This window comes from Rhinatrema bivittatum, chromosome 9 (genome assembly GCF_901001135.1).
Source record: "Rhinatrema bivittatum chromosome 9, aRhiBiv1.1, whole genome shotgun sequence".
In the NCBI taxonomy this organism is placed as follows: Eukaryota; Metazoa; Chordata; class Amphibia; order Gymnophiona; family Rhinatrematidae; genus Rhinatrema; species Rhinatrema bivittatum.
Genome location: NC_042623.1, coordinates 148,013,276 through 148,030,398, shown reverse-complemented (window position 1 = coordinate 148,030,398; position 17,123 = coordinate 148,013,276). Strand labels below are relative to the sequence as shown.

At 39.4% G+C, this 17,123-nt stretch overlaps 1 protein-coding gene across 2 annotated transcripts in view; it reads left to right on the top strand.

Annotated features, from left to right (window-relative positions):
* The window catches only part of EPHA4 (EPH receptor A4), a 241,040-nt gene that overhangs the window by 153,996 nt on the left and 69,921 nt on the right, over positions 1-17,123 (top strand). For both annotated transcript variants that reach the window (XM_029615382.1, XM_029615383.1), the window contains exons 6-8: positions 5,707-5,831; positions 6,885-7,044; positions 8,726-8,837. In XM_029615382.1, the coding sequence (XP_029471242.1) occupies positions 5,707-5,831; positions 6,885-7,044; positions 8,726-8,837 (397 nt within the window). The remainder of the gene's footprint in view (positions 1-5,706; positions 5,832-6,884; positions 7,045-8,725; positions 8,838-17,123) is intronic.

The following is a 17,123-nucleotide window of genomic DNA, read 5'->3' as shown; positions in this document are numbered from 1 at the left end:
CCTAGGTCTTTGTTGTTGAATTCTTTAGAGTCAGTTCCTAATTGTAAAATGGTCTTTAGGATTTAGCTGCACTTGAGGACAAGTCTGTGACTAGATATATTCCAATAAGTGAATAGGAAAAGTCCTCTGTGGAAATACAGTCTAATGCATCTGGAAAGGTAACTGCTGTAATAAGGGAGGTATTCTCACTAAAAATTGACTATCATTTACATCTGGCATTCATGCAGTCAGGTTGAGCATTTCATAAAAAGCTGCTTGCACTCATGATTAATACAGGCCAGAGGCCTTTAATTGCAGCTGCTTACTTGCTGTGTTTTTTTTTTTTCTCTTAAGCCATTAATGAAACTGTCTGCCTCTTCCCTACCTCATGACTGTCATAGGCCATTCATTCCTGACCCTGAACAATAGCTTTATGTTATGTGGTGATGAAAACGTTTGTAGCTGCATCTGCCTACCTACCCTTACTAGTACAAATGAAAGACTGAAGCAGGCTATTGTGTCTTTCAGAATGAGAAGAGGTAAAAGCATTACAGCACAGATTTATTCAGGAGCTACTAGGGGTAGGCAACTTCTAGTCCTCATGACCACCAGTCCTCTTGGGTTTTGAGGATATTCTTAATGGATATGCAAGAGATAGACTTGCATACAATTGAAGAAGTGTTCATACAAATGTTTCTCATTGAGACTTCAAGATTGGGCATCCAAATGGCAGATGAAATTTAATGTGGACAAGTGCAAGGTGTTGCATATAGGGAAAAATAACCATTGCTGTAGTTACACGATGTTAGGTTCCATATTAGGAGCTACCACCCAGGAAAAAGATCTAGGCATCATAGTGGATAATACTTTAAAATCGTCGGCTCAGTGTGATGCAGCAGTCAAAAAAGAAAACAGAATGTTAGGAATTATTAGGAAGGGCATGGTTAATAGAACGGAAAATGTCATAATGGCTCTATATCGCTCCATGGTGAGACCACACCTTGAATACTGTGTACAAATTCTGGTCGCCGCATCTCAAAAAAGATATAGTTGTGATGGAGAAGGTACAGAGAAGGGCAACCAAAATGATAAGGGGGATGGAACAGCTTCCCTATGAGGAAAGGCTGAAGAGGTTAGGGCTGTTCAGCTTGGAGAAGAGACGGCTGAGGGGGGATATGATAGAGGTCTTTAAGATCATGAGAGGTCTTGAACGAGTAGATGTGACTTGGTTATTTTCACTTTTGAATAATAGAAGGACTAGGGGGCATTCCATGAAGTTAGCAAGTAGCACATTTAAGACTAATCAGAGAAAATTCTTTTTCACTCAACGCACAATAAAGCTCTGGAATTTGTTGCCAGAGGATGTAGTTAGTGCAGTTAGTGTAGCTGGGTTCAAAAAAGATTTGGATAAGTTCTTGGAGGAGAAGTCCATTAATGGCTGTTAATCAATTTTACTTAGGGAATAGCCACTGCTATTAATTGCATCAGTTGCATGGGATCTTCTTAGTGTTTGGGTAATTGCCAGGTTCTTGTGGCCTGGTTTTGGCCTGTGTTGGAAACAGGATGCTGGGCTTGATGGACCCTTGGTCTGACCCAGCATGGCAATTTCTTATGTTCTTATGTATTCATTGGGGATATCCTGAAAACCCAAGTGGATTGGTGTCCACAAGGACTGGAGATTTCCTACCCATTGCGCTTACTCATACACCGAATAAGGGAGATTTTGCAGCAAATAGGAGCAAAGACAGTCAAGAGTGTGCTCTCAGCTTGAATACCCTTGGTTGCCACCTAGTGACTGGAGCTAATGTTGATATGCTATGCTCAATACATAACACAGGCAATAGCAAAACCAATGGTCAGCAAATTATTGAGAAAGGGACAGAAAACAAATGGTTTCATTCATAATAGCAGAGAGTAAAGTCTTTGAGGCAGATGAAAAACAGAGCTTTCAACCATGGAAAGTTGTGTTTACATTTTCTTTCATGCCAGAGAGCCTGACATTCTTTACTGCAAACTAACAAGCAAAACTGTTCAATCTCAAGTCATGATTAACTCTCTAATTAAAGGAAGCAATGTTTAAAAACCCAGGCTACATTAAGAACAATACAAATACTGGGTTGTAGGACACCTTCCTTATAAATGCACGCTTAGAAGACTCTACAAGTTATGGGTTCCCTTCACTAGCTACATTTTACACAGATAGCATTCCATGACTCACTGAAAGCAAACTGAAACAGAGATATAATACTACAAGTTTTATAAGTAAAGCCCATCAAAATGAATCAATACTGTTGTAAAGTATTGCAAAGGGCCTACTAGAAGAAGTGCACAGCGGTGCATTTCTGCCCCGCCCCCCCCCCCAGTCTATGGGGTGGGAAGAGCTGGAGAACAATGAGTGTAACGGCGGGAGCATGGACAGCCGCTGCTCCTCCCCCTCCCCACTAAAACAGCTCTAGGGGCACAAATGCGGAGCAGAGGTAGATGCACCAGCAAACACTCCCAGCGCTTGGTCTGCCCTCCTTCCGAGTCCTTGCTCCTCAGTCTATGACCTGCGTAGCTGTTTCACTAAATATTCATGACTGCACATATGCACACACTGCATATGGATGGATGGACAGACACTATCTCCATAACAGGTGGTCTTGCTAAAAGCTCGACTGTTTTTGTTCTGTTTTCTGAGTTTTGTGGCTACATTTATGCCATTTTGTTGTCCACTTAAGGAATGAATATTTAACATTCATTCTTAGTGTTTTTGTACCTGATTCCACATGTACTGGAAGAAGTTTTCAGAGGTGGACCACGTGGTATGGCGTGCCTTAACCCAAAGCCACTGGCTATCTACGGCACCACAAAATGGGAGGAAGCATGTGATGCAGTGCGATTCACTCTTTCTTTGAAAATATTTATGAAAATAAAGGCTTAGAAAATCCAGAAAGATGCAATTGCTGAGGGAAGAAAATCACTTTGGCTGATGATCATAATTGTAATGCATTTTCAATATACAAGGTAAGCATTGAACAGTAATTCTGTATTGGTTTACCTTTTAGTTTTATTTGGTACGGTATAGTATGTAAAGTTGAGTTAATAATTTCAAAGGGTAATTTTCCCCTCATTTCATACCTTTTAAATCCATGCTTGTGCATTCTGCTGAAACACAGGAAGTAGTTTCTGCTCTTAAATGACATATCTAATCCTCCGCTCACAGTCACCTCACCGCTGATATAAAATAGAACATCGTACAGAACAGTTTTGTGTTAAAATGCTCTTTAAATCTCATATCTGTGACTTTGGGAGCTGAAATGGAAAAGTGAGAAGAGAGAGAGAGAGAGCAGAAGGGAAAGAGAGCATAAAATGAACCTCCTATCAAAGGCTGTTGAGGTCAGATTAGTAATTGACAGATCCTGTGTGGAAGAATTGCTTGTCTGCACTCAGAATGGCACTGATTAACAAACTAAGCAAATTTCTGGCGTAGGCAGGCATGAGGAAGAGAATCTGATTTGTATTCAAGATGCTGAGCAATGAAGTTGCTTTTTGGATGCCCCAGTTTTTCCAGGCCATTAAGTAAGCTGGTGGGGCAAGATTTGCTTGCATGACTCTGGATCCTGACTGAGCACACCTTGATCCTCCCTGTTCTCCGAGTTTACTCCCATGGCCTTTACCATCTTGAGAAAATGAGTGCAATTCTTTGGACATGACTAGGCGCTCGGCCAGGCTGCCAACTATTTAATGGCCTCATTGCAGCAGGGAGAGTCCATACAATATCCTCTGGTGGCAGTAGGCTCTTTGCTGTGATCATAGAGGTCATGGGCCTGAGATTGCAGTCATAAAATAATTTGCATTTATGAGGAGTTTCCCCATCCACATAGGATTGCAAAACACTTCACAAATCCGAAATAGGAGGAAGCTCCATCAGCTGAGGCCTCTTTGTAAAGGAATGTAGAATGGATTGTCCTTCTGTCCCCCCCCCAGCACCAAGACACTACACGGCAAAAGTGGTGGTTTACTAAGATATGTGGGTTAACACTAGGGGTGTGAATACATTTGTTATGAAAACGAAGCAGGCTGGTTGGTTTCACTTCCGGTTTATCAAAGTTCATTGCAAAAAAAAAAAAAAATTCCATTGCAGATTTTCTTTAAAATTGGCAATCTGTGATAAAATCTAGCACGGATAAGCACATTTTCCCTGGATTTTCCTGCAGCAGTAAGCTTCACCACAAATTGCAGTGTTTCAGCATAGACTGGCTTCAGATTTGGATCACAGATGCATTTGTAATCTGTTGATTTATCATGAAACTAACTTTTAGATGTTCTTACATGTTTTCTTAAGACTCCTGTCTTGAGAAAAGAGCGGGATCTTGAAACTACCTTTTTAAAAATGAAAAGAAAGAATTGAAATTCAGTCTCCTGTAATCTGCCCCCTTCTGTTCTGTAGCCAGCACTCCTACCTCACACTGGTTCTACAGATCTAGTGATTTGTGAGACAGGGAGACAGCCTTTTAAATTTGAGTCCTGACTTGCTCCCACTTAATTTTGTATAGATCTTATTTCCTGTCATTTTATCTTTTCAGGACTGTTATTATGTTCATATTCTTCTTGCACCATTTGAGTTAGAATGACAAGGTTTCTCTACATAAGTGGGAGAGGCACCGTGGCTCTGGGTCATATGACAAATATATTCATTGTCAGTAGGCCTCCAATCTCTGGTTGTACACAAGAGCTTTTGCTGAGATAAAAGATTCAGACTTTCCTGAACGTCACTTCTCTTTGCCCTGGAGACACCACATTTCTAACTGATAGTGTCCTTGGTGGCAGAGTCTGATAAAAGTTTGCTGGAGGCGTGTGACCACAAACACACACACGCAAAAGGTATAACGGCACCAAGGACTGGACAGCATGGTTCATTCAGCTTCAGAGACTTGTTTCCCAGGCAGAACTGAGAAGCTATTACTACGGTTCCAGGAGGAATGCAATGTCTTTCAGCTGTCTAGGAATACATAAGCAATGCCATGTGGCCCACTGGAAAATTGAGGCAAAACAGGGCCACCTCATATCTCTTGCAGTAACCAAGCTCCCCAGATGAGATGGTTCCACTGTGTGTTTTCTTTTGGCACAAGAATTCAGTTCAACTGAGCATAGTGGATTTTCTCCTCCTCAGTTCCTTTCTTCCTTTTTAAAGTTTCAGAGGACTATTATATGTTGCTAATTAAGTTGTAACGAGGAGGCCTGAAGTCCTGCTCCAGACACTTTAGTTTTTCTGCTTTAAGGGACCTGTGGAAATATTGCCAGGAGATAACATTGAGAGGTTTACTGCGGAATCGGAGACCGATCCCGCATGGCTTTTGATCGCTTAAGCAGTGAAGCTCAGTATCCTAAAGTATATTTCTCCTCGTCCTATTCCCTCTGCATGCACATGTAAATACAATACAAACAACTTTTCAGATTTGAATTTCTTACTACAGAACCTGTGCGTAATGGTAGAAATTTCTCTCTCCAGTGGGCAGGCTGGATGGACCATTTGGTCTTTTTCTGCCGTCACTTCTGATGTTTCTGTACGGGTGGCAGAGATTATATCAGAGTTAGCAGATATTATATAATTCCTCCCAACCCCAATAATGCATGTAGTTTTAGCTCACATTATAAAAGAAAGAATAGTTACATCTAGTGATTAATAATATAGTCCATATCTTGTGAAAAATAATGAGCACATTTTTTCATTTGCTTTGACAGCTCCATCTCCAGTCACTTTGATCCAGCCAAAGGAAATAACCAGACACAGTGTTTCATTGGCCTGGCCAGAACCTGAGAGGCCAAATGGAGTCATCTTGGAATATGAAGTGAAGTATTACGAAAAGGTAAATGTTCTGAAGATAAATATGGAGTTGCTATCCCTGTCTAACCCAGGGAAGGCTATAATATCAAGAAGGCAATAGAGCCTGCTGTGTATTTTTATTCCATTAGGGATATCCTTCTTTGGGATATTCGCAATAAATAAAAACAGAGAGAAAATATCTCATTCTCTGGGAAGAAAGCAGTTAATAGAGTCAGATGGACAAAAGTGTTTTTCTCATTGATACAAAATGGGGGAAAACAACTTTTTTGTATGTCTGGTCCGTAGTGATTTATAAGGAAAATCAATATGTGCAGAGTAATAAGTGTGAGGACTGCATCCAGTCAAGCAATGTAATAATAAAATGCATTCTGCACCATTGTGCCATTAATACTTGTTCATACTTAGAAAGATGTCATGAGGTTGCTGGTTGTTAATAGATTGGTGCAAAAAAAAATAAAAAGAAGAGAAAATTACATTTTGCCATCCCCAGTAAAGCTATGTGAAGACATTATTTCTGCAAATAAGTCTTCGATTTAAAGCACTAAGGTACAAAAAGAACTATTCATATTCCATCTTGTTTTATAAAAGCCTGAATAATGAGCAATTACTTCTTTTTTTAAAGCAAATCTTTCATTTACCTTCTTAATAAAGCCAGCAAGGAGTACCTGCATAGTACTGAAACCACATTTTCTGACACTTTTCTAGAAAAAAGAATAAGATTAAACTGTCAGGTAAAATCTTTCTCGCCGAGATATACCCCAAGGATTCTTGAGAGTTTAGATGCTTCAGAAAAGAGAATGACAAATTGAAATGTTTTTGTTCATCTATGAAGTATCGAAAGCTGAATAATTTTTCCAAAGTATTTTGCACTCCTTTTCTGTTTCCTGAATACAGTTACTGGAATCCAATCAGCCTAACTCAAGCCCCTCTCCAGACTGCCTGAAAAATTAATAGCCACCAGCAGGACCGCTTGACATTTTTCTACCTTTCACAGTAGAGGACAGTGGGGTGCTACAGTTTACTGTAGAGAGGCATGTTCTCTGTTTCTTCCTGACGGGGTTCTTTTTCTCAACAGGATCAAAATGAACGCAGCTACCGAATTGTCAGGACTGCTTCTAGGAACACGAATATCAAAGGCCTCAACCCCCTGACTTCTTACGTGTTTCATGTGCGGGCTAGGACAGCAGCTGGGTATGGAGACTTTAGTGCACCATTCGAGTTCACCACGAACACAGGTAATAGAGAAATCGGTCTGTGTCCTTAATCTTATAGCAAAGTTTAGGAAAAAAATGAGAAGACTTTTGCTTCTATTGAGCTGACGACACCATTTAGCAACTGAATGTAATCCACTTTGAAGTGCCGAAAAGTGGAATCTAAAATCAAATAAATAAATGTATTCATTGAAATTATGCAAATACATTCTACCCATAGCCTCCTAGAAGACAGTTTGGGTAAAACAGTGATGCCACTGATCTTATTCTTTACCTAAACTAAACAAAAATAACACATGGAGAATGTTTCTTGTTATATCCTTGTTAGGAAACATTAATTAAACAAGATGGTGTATATGAATCAGTTAAATAAGGGCAGGTTGAGGTCTATTTATTTATTTATTTATTCTATTTATTTAAGGCTTTTATATACCGACTTTCTTGATCTATAAGTGCTTTATTTGATTAGTAAGGCTGAAGAGCTTTGTCTTTCAGTATAAACCTCCCAGTTAGATTTTTAAATTAAATAATGGTTAAAAAATGCAGCATAACTTCAAATTAAGAGAAACTCGTGGCCGGATAGGCTCCTAGAAACTTTTGCAGTGCTAGTGGATTATTCAAAATAAGTTACACTTCCTAGGCCTGATGTATTCTCTTTAAAATAAATAAGGTTTGTTTAATTTGGGGGGGGGGGGAGCTCAATTTGTTTTGGGGCTCCCCAAATGAAACAAATTGCCCTTATTCATCGCATTTTGCACATTTGTGTAAAACGAATGCACATCCCTACTGGAGAACAATAATCTTAGAACTGCAGTTCCTTGTTTAGTCTAAGCACACCTTTTGTTTGATTAATTGCTTTACTCAAAATTGACTCAGAATTAAAAGCTGGACAAATTGGAAATGACCCCTGAGTTTGCGTGGTGCTGTACACATTCTGTGTGAGAAAAGAGCTTGGTAACATGCTGTTTCTCTGTGATTCAGGGCTCATGTGCTCCAAGAAAGCTCTCTTTCCTCCCTGCTAGTGCCGAAGCCCCTGCCAAGGCTGAGAGGCAGCGGTGAACTTGTCTAGTGACTCCTTTAGAAGCTCCTCCAGGCGTTCAGAAAGTGAGCTGGTGCATGGCACCTGGAAGAAAGCCATGAATTCTGAGGGACATAAACAACTTTTCATTAATCTTTGCTTGTATTGTCAGTTTAAGGTGCTCTTTTCTCATGTACGTAGGGCAGCATGTTAGCATTTTATGCTCTTGGGGAGCAGTTCGTGATATAGCTTTCCAAATAACACATCTCCACAGATAAAGGAAGGACAATTAAACCAAGTTTATTTAATTTTCTACTAAGCCAACTTTAATAAAATCTGACTAAATCATTTTGAAGCTAGCAACAATTATTTGGGCATCAGCAAACCCATATTATGCTCTGACTGCTGGGTGGCCATTGCATTATAGGAGATTAATTTTTAGCAGACCATGTTTCAGAAAAGAATACCTTCATCTCATTATGAGTCTCTTGGAAAATGGCAGAATGAATGAATAAATACACAATGAAGGCACAGGAGAGGCTTTGAGCGCCAGTCGAAACCATCGCAGCCTTCAACATGCTGGGCTGATGGGTTTTTTTTTGTCCATTGGATACTAGAGATGGGGCATTAAGAATGTAGCAAGGTCTAAAAAGACATTACACTGACTGATACATTTTGTGTTTCTAGTTCCTTCACCTATGATTGGTGATGGTGCCAGTCCCACAGTCCTTCTGGTCTCAGTGGCTGGCAGTGTTGTTCTGGTCATCATTCTAGTTGCTGCTTTTGTCATCAGCAGGAGGTAAGAACTTAAGCAGCTTTCTCTCTCTCTCTTTCATAAGGCAGCTTTTTGTCTCACTCAAACAAAGCTAAATTCCTTGGTTAGCATCAAAAACGGTGCATTTGCATTACAAGCCCTCGTCTACATGGCTTTGATCTTCCAAATGCTGGTACCCCCACAGCATGTAATGCAGTAATAATTGTTCTAGTGTTATTTGCCCTTAAAATGCAAACTGATTCCAGTAAACCGCAGCTGAGAAGCAAGCCAGTTGGAGGGTGCCCGTGTTCCTTGACTTGATTATATTTGGGATGAAGTGCTAGATGGGAACACTGTACAACCCAGCAGACTGCATTGGGAGGAGATGCACATAGTTAGCGAAGACACATTAGAAAAGCGAGGAAAATGACCTGCAGAGATGCAGAGACCTTCTTGTGTATGGGGCCCTGTGCATTATGTCTAGGCATTTTAACACTCTTAAAGCTAGTCACTTCATCATGGAGAGAGAAGTGCAGCAGATAAAATCAGAGCAAGGCTCTCAATGTGTTCAGTGACACCTGGAAGCCTTTAATGTGTTCAGCCTAGGATTCTGGGAAATGTGGCTTGCATTCCACAGTTGACTGAACGCCTTTTCAGATGGTACAGGTGCATTTTCATCAGTTCACGGATCAGGCAACATGGCAGAATAAAATGAGCAGATTTCTTTACTCAAAAGTTTGATGCAGTCACCAGTTTCAGCAAGGGACAGACAGGTTTGTCTGAAGAGGCTTCCTTATGCAAAGAAAGCCTGAAGAAATATTTCCATTTTCAGTTCTGTCCCTCAGAACCAAAAAAAACCAACCAAAAACCCTTCCAGATTTTAAAAGCACAACAGGAGAAATAAATATGCAAAACTGAAATTGTACCAATTTTCAACTACAATAGCACATATGGTAAATTCTTTGCTTATCCATTGAAATGCAATGGAATTTCATACTGTTTTAGAAATTGGAGTAGAAATGTACTTTCACATAAAAATACCTGACAATGAAATCCAATGATTGTGAAAATTGTGTAACATTACAACTTGTGTAAAACATTATGGACATGATTTTAAAAAGAATTTACAAGCTTAAAAATTGGGTTTTACATATGTAAATGCATTTTACCTGTGTAAGTGGGTTTTTGAATATTTCTACAATATATGTCACTGAATTGTTCATAAGATATTTATGTGCAAGTACACTTTACTATGGGGTAATTTTCAAAAGGATTTATGCACGTAAATGTAACTACTGTTGTAGCAATTTTCAAAAGCCATTTACTCAAGTAAAGTGCACTTATGTGAGTAAATCCTATGGGCAATTCAATGGCATATATTGTAACAATTTTTAAAAGCCCATTTAAGAACACAAGGCTTGCCATACTGGGTCAGACCAAGGATCCACAAAGTCTAGTATCCTGTTTCTAAAAGTGGCCAAGCCAGATCACAAGCCCCTGGCAGGATCCCAAGGAGTAAATACTGTAGATTCCATGCTGCTTATCCCAATAATAAGCAGTGGATTTCTGCAACTCTTCCTTAATAATGGTTTGTGGACGTTCGTACAGGAACTTGTCCAAACCTTTTTTAAATGCAGCTATACTAACAGCTTTCACCACATCTTCTGTCAACAAATTCCAGAGCTTAATATTTTTTCTTATTAGTTTTAAATGTATGACCCAGTAACTTCATTGTGTGTCCCCTGGTCTTTGTACTTTTCGAAACAGTAAAAAATTGATTGCTGTTTACTCATTCCATTCCACTCATTATTGTTTAGACCTTTATCTTCCCTCAGCAGTCTCTTCTCCAAGCTGAAGAGTCCATAGGGGAATTGTTCCATCCCCTTTATCATCTTGGTTGCCCTTCTCTGTACTTTTTCTAATTCTGTTATTCTTTTCTTGAGCTGTGGTGACCAGAACTGAACACAATACTCAAGATGAAGTTGCATCATGGAGCAATACAGAGGCATTATGACATTATCTTGTTTTATTCTCCATCCCTTTCCTAATAATCCCTAGCACTCTATTTGCTTTCTTGGCTATTGCTGCACATTGAGCAGAAGATTTCAATGTATTTTCAATTATGACACTACCCTTAACATGTAAGCCACAAGTCCATCATTGCTGTCTGCTTCAACAGCAGGGAGAAAGGAGGAAAAGGGAATTAATTATAGACAGCAAATAACTAGGACATTGAATTTTGCGGTCTGGGAAAAATAAACATAGGGGTAACTTGCTGATGTGCCTGTTACTACCCTTAACCAATAAGCCTGAAACTCTTGATGCAATTACAATATTACTCTCAACTCCAACATTACTCTCTGCTTCTACGGCAGAAGGTAACAGGGAATTGGACTCTAACAGCAACCAACAAGGTCCCTGTCTTTGATGGCCTGGGAAACTGATAAGAATGGGGGAGAAACTGATAAGAATGAAGGACTTGCATGGTTCAACAGAAACTACTATAAACTTGCTGGGCAGACTCGATGGACAGTTGGTCCTTTCCTGCCGTCATTTCTATGTTTCTATATGACACCTAGATCCTTTTCCTAAGTTTTGACACAAACAGGCCGATTCAGTACAGCGCGCACACAGGCCACTCTCCTGTGCGTGCGATTCAGTATTTAAATGAGGGCCCGCGGTAAAAAGAGGCGCTAGGGACACTAGCACGTCCCTAGTGCCTCTTTTTTGACAAGAGCGGCGGCTGTCAGCGGGTTTGACAGCCGACGCTCAATTTTGCCGGCGTCGGTTCTCAAACCCGCTGACAGCTATGGGTTCGGAAACCGGGCACTGGCAAAATTGAGCATCCAGTTTTCAACCCGCGAGCCACAGGCCGATTTTAAATTTATTTTTTTTAAATTTTTTTTACTTTGGGACTTCCGACTTAATATTGCTATGATATTAAGTCGGAGGGTGTACAGAAAAGCAGTTTTTACTACTTTTCTGTATACTTTCCCGTCGCTGGCAGAAATTAACGCCTACCTTTGGGTAGGCACTAATTTCTGAAAGTAAAATGTGTGGCTTGGCTGCATATTTTACTCAGTGAATTGCGCGGGAATAACAAATAGGGCCATCAACATGCATTTGCATGTTGCGGGCGCTATTAGTTTCGGGGGGGGGGGGGGGGGGGGGTTGGACACGCGTTTTCGACCCCTTACTGAATAAGGGGTAAAGCTAGTGCATCAAAAATGCGCGTCCAAATGTGGGTTAACAGTGCACTCCGCCGGAGCGCATTGTACTGTATCGGCCCATTAATGTGGAACCTTACATTTTGTAGCTTTAATTTGGGTTACTGTTCCCTAAGTGCATCACTTTGCATTTGTCTACATTAAATTTCATTTGTCATTTGCATGTCTAGTCTCCCAATTTTGCAATGTTCTCTTGCAATTTCTCACAATCCTCTAGCGTTCTGACAACTTTGAATAATTTTGCGTCATTGGCAAATTTGATCACCTCACTTGTTGTCCTCATTTCCAGGTCATTTATAAATACATTAAAAAGCATAGGTCCCAGAAAAGATCCCTGGGGCATTCCACTATTCTCCTTTTTCCATTGGGAAAATGTACCATTTAGCCCTACTCTCTGTTTATCTTTTAACCAGTTTGCCGTCCACAACAGGACACTGCCATCTATCCTATGACTTTCTAATTTCCTAAGAAGTCTCTCATGAAGGACTTTGTCACATGGTTTTTGGAAATCCAGATACACTATATCAACTAATAGAAGAACCAGGGGCACTCCATGAAGTTAGCAAGTAGCTCATTTAAAACAAATTGAAGAAAATTCTTTTTTACTTAGCACATAGTTAGGCTCTGGAATTCATTGCCAGAGGATGTGGTTACAGCAGTTAGTGTAACTGGGTTTAAAAAAGGTTTGGATAAGTTCCTAGAGAAAACATCCATAAACTGCTATTATGGTAATGAATAAGCAATAGTAGCTTGTGATCTATCTAATGTTTGGGTACTTGCCAGGTTCTTGTGACTTGGATTGGTCACTGTTGGAAACAGGACACTGGGCTTGATGAACCCTTGGTCTAACCCAGTATGGCATATGTTATGTTATGTTAACTGGCTCACATTTATCCACATGTTTATTTATGCCCAGTTTTAGTCAAGTAAATGCTTTTTAAAATCAGGCCTGATGAGTGTAAATGGCTTTTCAAAATTGCTACAGTAGTATGTTACATGTATGTGTGTAATTCCTTTTATTATTATTATTATTATTTTTTATATACTGACATTTGATCTGAGATATCACATTGGTTTACATTCAGGTACTTTAGGTATTTCCCTGTCCACAGAGGGTTTACAATCTGAATTTTGTACCTGAGGCAATGGAGGGTAAAGTGACTTGCCTAAGATCACAAGGAGCAACAGTGGGACTTGATGCCTAGTCTCCTGGTTCATAGCCCACTGCTCTAACCACTAGGCTATTCCTCCTCCTACCTTCTAAGAGTGCTGTCAAGTTTTCTGTGTTAAGGGCATTTTAAATGTTTTTGTAAACCTGTTCAGAGTCCTATGTGAAAGGACAGTATAAAAATGAAGTTAAATAAATAAATAAAATTTCTAGGATGTACGTATGGGAAACATCTTTGAAAAATCAGGCTCTCTGTGTCAGTGTTAACTGTAAGCCCTTTTCCGGGGCAAAATGCATTAAGCAGCGCTATGACAGTGACTTTAAAATGGAGGCGCAGATACCTATATACACCTGTATATGGGTGCGTGGCAAGATGCGCTTCAATTTTACATTCTGTGCACAGGTGCACATAAATATTATGAAATAGGCTGGGCACATGTATTTTAAGTATGCACCTGCACAGCAGAGAAATGTCGGCTCTGAGATGTGCAAGTGAGGGAATTTTTTAACATGCGCGTGTCCAGGACATGACCAGTTTCACCAGTTCTTCCACTAGTTTTATACAACAAAAAGAGGCATTTGTCAAACTATTAGTTATTCAAAGGTGTTGCCTATATCGGACATCAGCGATGCAGTGTTAGAGACCATCAAAACACCCGTAAGTGTAAAAATGATTGTTTATTCATACACATAAACCGGGTCATATATAATCATTGGTCTCAAAGTGGTTTTTTTAGTCTCCGAGTACTTTTGGTATGGTATTTCTTTTTGCAAATAAAATAAGTGAAATAAAATCACTTCCCTCAAAGGCTTCCTTTTGAAACTTGTATAGGAGGAACCGTGATTCATTCCACCATAGACACCTTCAAGCAGCAACCGACATAACGTTAGCATGGGGCACATTTAAAACTAATCGGAGAAAGTTCTTTTTTACTCAACGCACAATTCAACTCTGGAATTTGTTGCCAGAGGATGTGGTTAGTGCAGTTAGTATAGCTGTGTTTAAAAAAGGATTGGATAAGTTCTTGGAGGAGAAGTCCATTACCTGCTATTAAGTTCACTTAGAGAATAGCCACTGCCATTAGCAATGGTTACATGGAATAGACTTAGTTTTTGGGTACTTGCCAGGTTCTTGTGGCCTGGATTGGCCACTGTTGGAAGCAGGATGCTGGGCTTGATGGACCCTTGGTCTGACCCAGTATGGCATTTTCTTATATTCTTATGTTCTTATGTTTCAAATAGTTTCTGTGTCAAGAGTACATGTTGCACGAGATGTCACTTGTTTCGTGGCATCAAAGACTTCAATTTGTCCGTGCTGATAACAGACCATTTTGCCCAGTCTACAGTTAGGTCCTCATGACAATGCCTAGTTCTTTAGCCTGCACTCCCCCAGTCAACCCAGACCCCTCAAGCACTTCCTCGACGGCTGGAAATAGTTTTCTTCAGACTTACACCTCATCCTTGGCTGAAGTCACTTTCCACTGAAAAGGACCTGGATGTGTACCCAGATGCCCGGCTATGTGTGTGCGTATCTCTTGATACCGTCCCAGAATGCCCTTGCCCAGCCCACTTTCCACCCCTTTTATTCATGCATCACTACTTGTGAGTGCAAATAGGCAATTTATAAAATCGGATGGGCATGCGCATGTTCTAGATGCTCATCCATCTCCCAGTGTTGCACATGTATGGCTTTTAAAATTCACCTTTAGAATGTAACAACGACTTGTGTACAACACAAGGTAAATAATACAATGGCAAAAAAATACTCAAAAATAGATCATCTCATTAAACTTGTGTATATATATAGAGAGAGAGATAGATAGATAGATAGATATAGATATATACACCAATAGAAGAAGGAAGATCTATTAAACTCAGCAAGGTTTATCTTTATTAAATTAGTGACTTTTCAAGCAACACAATAGTTTTTCATATTTTATGCATAATATTTATATTCAAGCATTAATAATTATTGGAGTGAAAAACCCAGTCATTCCAAAAATGTGTTCCGTTTGTAAATGACAACCCTTATCCTGTAATCATCCAGAGTTAAAAACACTTCAAACCTTTCATACCATGTCGTAATAGTTCATTGCAAAAGAAGTCTACAACAGGTCTATGAACTGCAAAAACACCTGACAATAATAAAAAAAGACCAACCCCAACAAAGGGACTTTATTTTGCCAGATAGCTGGCTTCTTGAAGAAAACTGGTTCCAAGATAGCTTTTAACCTGGTTATTTCAAGGTTTTAACATTGATAATCTATGCAATGAATAAACATTCAATTTATTTGATTGGTCGGCGCGATAATATGTAACTTCATAACACTTTAAAACTTCTAAAATTGTTCATTTATTTCAGTAAAGATGAAAAGCCACATGCTCCAAACTTTAATACATTTGATAATATATAGAGAAATATATATAAATATTCATAGACTTCCTCCAAAAAACCTTTTCATAAGAGTGTAGCTGAGATACTTATGCATTAGATGTCAAGCTGCATCCAAGTTTATTAGCCACCTTCTGGGAGGCTTCCGGAAGCAAGCATTTTATGGATAATATAATCTAAATAAACTTTGCCTCTCTGTTCAAACCCACCTTTGAAAATACTTATGGTAAGACATAAAAAGCTTATGGTAAGGCATCATAAAAAAGCCTGCCACTCTATGTCCCAATTTAATCCTTGGGAAGCCAGTGTTTGCCATTGATAGTTGACACATTGTTCACAGTGCCAAAGCAGTTGAGAAGTATCACCTCCTACTACAGAGCAAATCCATTGAAGAACAACAAATTTAAGAAGCCAGTGGGCTAATAAAGGAGCATCCTCGTTTTTATTCAGATTGCAGGACTTTGTTCCATAATTTACATTTTTATCTGTCTTTCAGTGTTCCCTATCTATATATATTTTTTGACATAGGCAAATGATAACATAGACAACTTGAGTGGTACAACAATTAAAAATGTCCCATACGATGAAGCTGGAACTGTAAATGAGGATGAGTAAAAGCAGATATCAACAACGCGTATTTACAAACTGACCACATACCACACTGAAACTGCCCCTTATGTTAGACATAGTTGGTGGCATATATAGTGAAGATGTAAGTTGGTCCCTAGTATTTCTGCCTTTTTTATAAGCCGTGATAAAAAATAGAGAGGTCAATTTTAAAAGCGTCGCTCATGCAAAAATACCCACATACATGCATAGGTGGGCCGCGCGCAAACAACCTGGATTTTAAAAAGCTGTGAAATACGTGGCGTGTATATACCCATGCGCATGCGAGGAATACGGGGATGGAAAAGAGGCAGGGAATGGGCATTACAATGCGGGGCCAACACTTACACATGTAACTCCAAATTTTAAAACCGAAAACCACAGCGTGCATACACAAGATTTATTTATTTAGGCAGTTTGTATACTCTTGTTCCATATCAAGATCACAATGGTTTACAAAATGAACGTTCATAATTAACACATATTGAATGAACTGCACCATTGCCCCTCTGTGGCCTGTCAAATATGTGACATCTTTTGAGGACACCTTTGTTTATACCTCTTCTTTTTGGCCCAACATTCATTGTTGGAGATGCTATATAGTTGATATATGTTTTATTTGGACAGGAACTGGGAAATTATTATCTAAATTTTAACATGGTTAAATCTTCCAGATCCAGCTCTTAAATTCTCTTTTCAAAGAAGCAATGAAAGCATCTCCTTTTTGGATATTAGAGTATATTAAAGCATTGCAGGATGTAAACCGCTATATTCAGAAAACCAAAAAAAAAAAAACCCAGAAAGATAACATCCTGACTGGCCAGTTTTTTCATCTATGGCGTTTATGTTCCTCCAAACAGGAATATTGTGCTCAGGTAAATAATATGCAGGCAAGATTTCTCTAGCATTGTTAGCCATCATCTGTTATTAACAAAGTG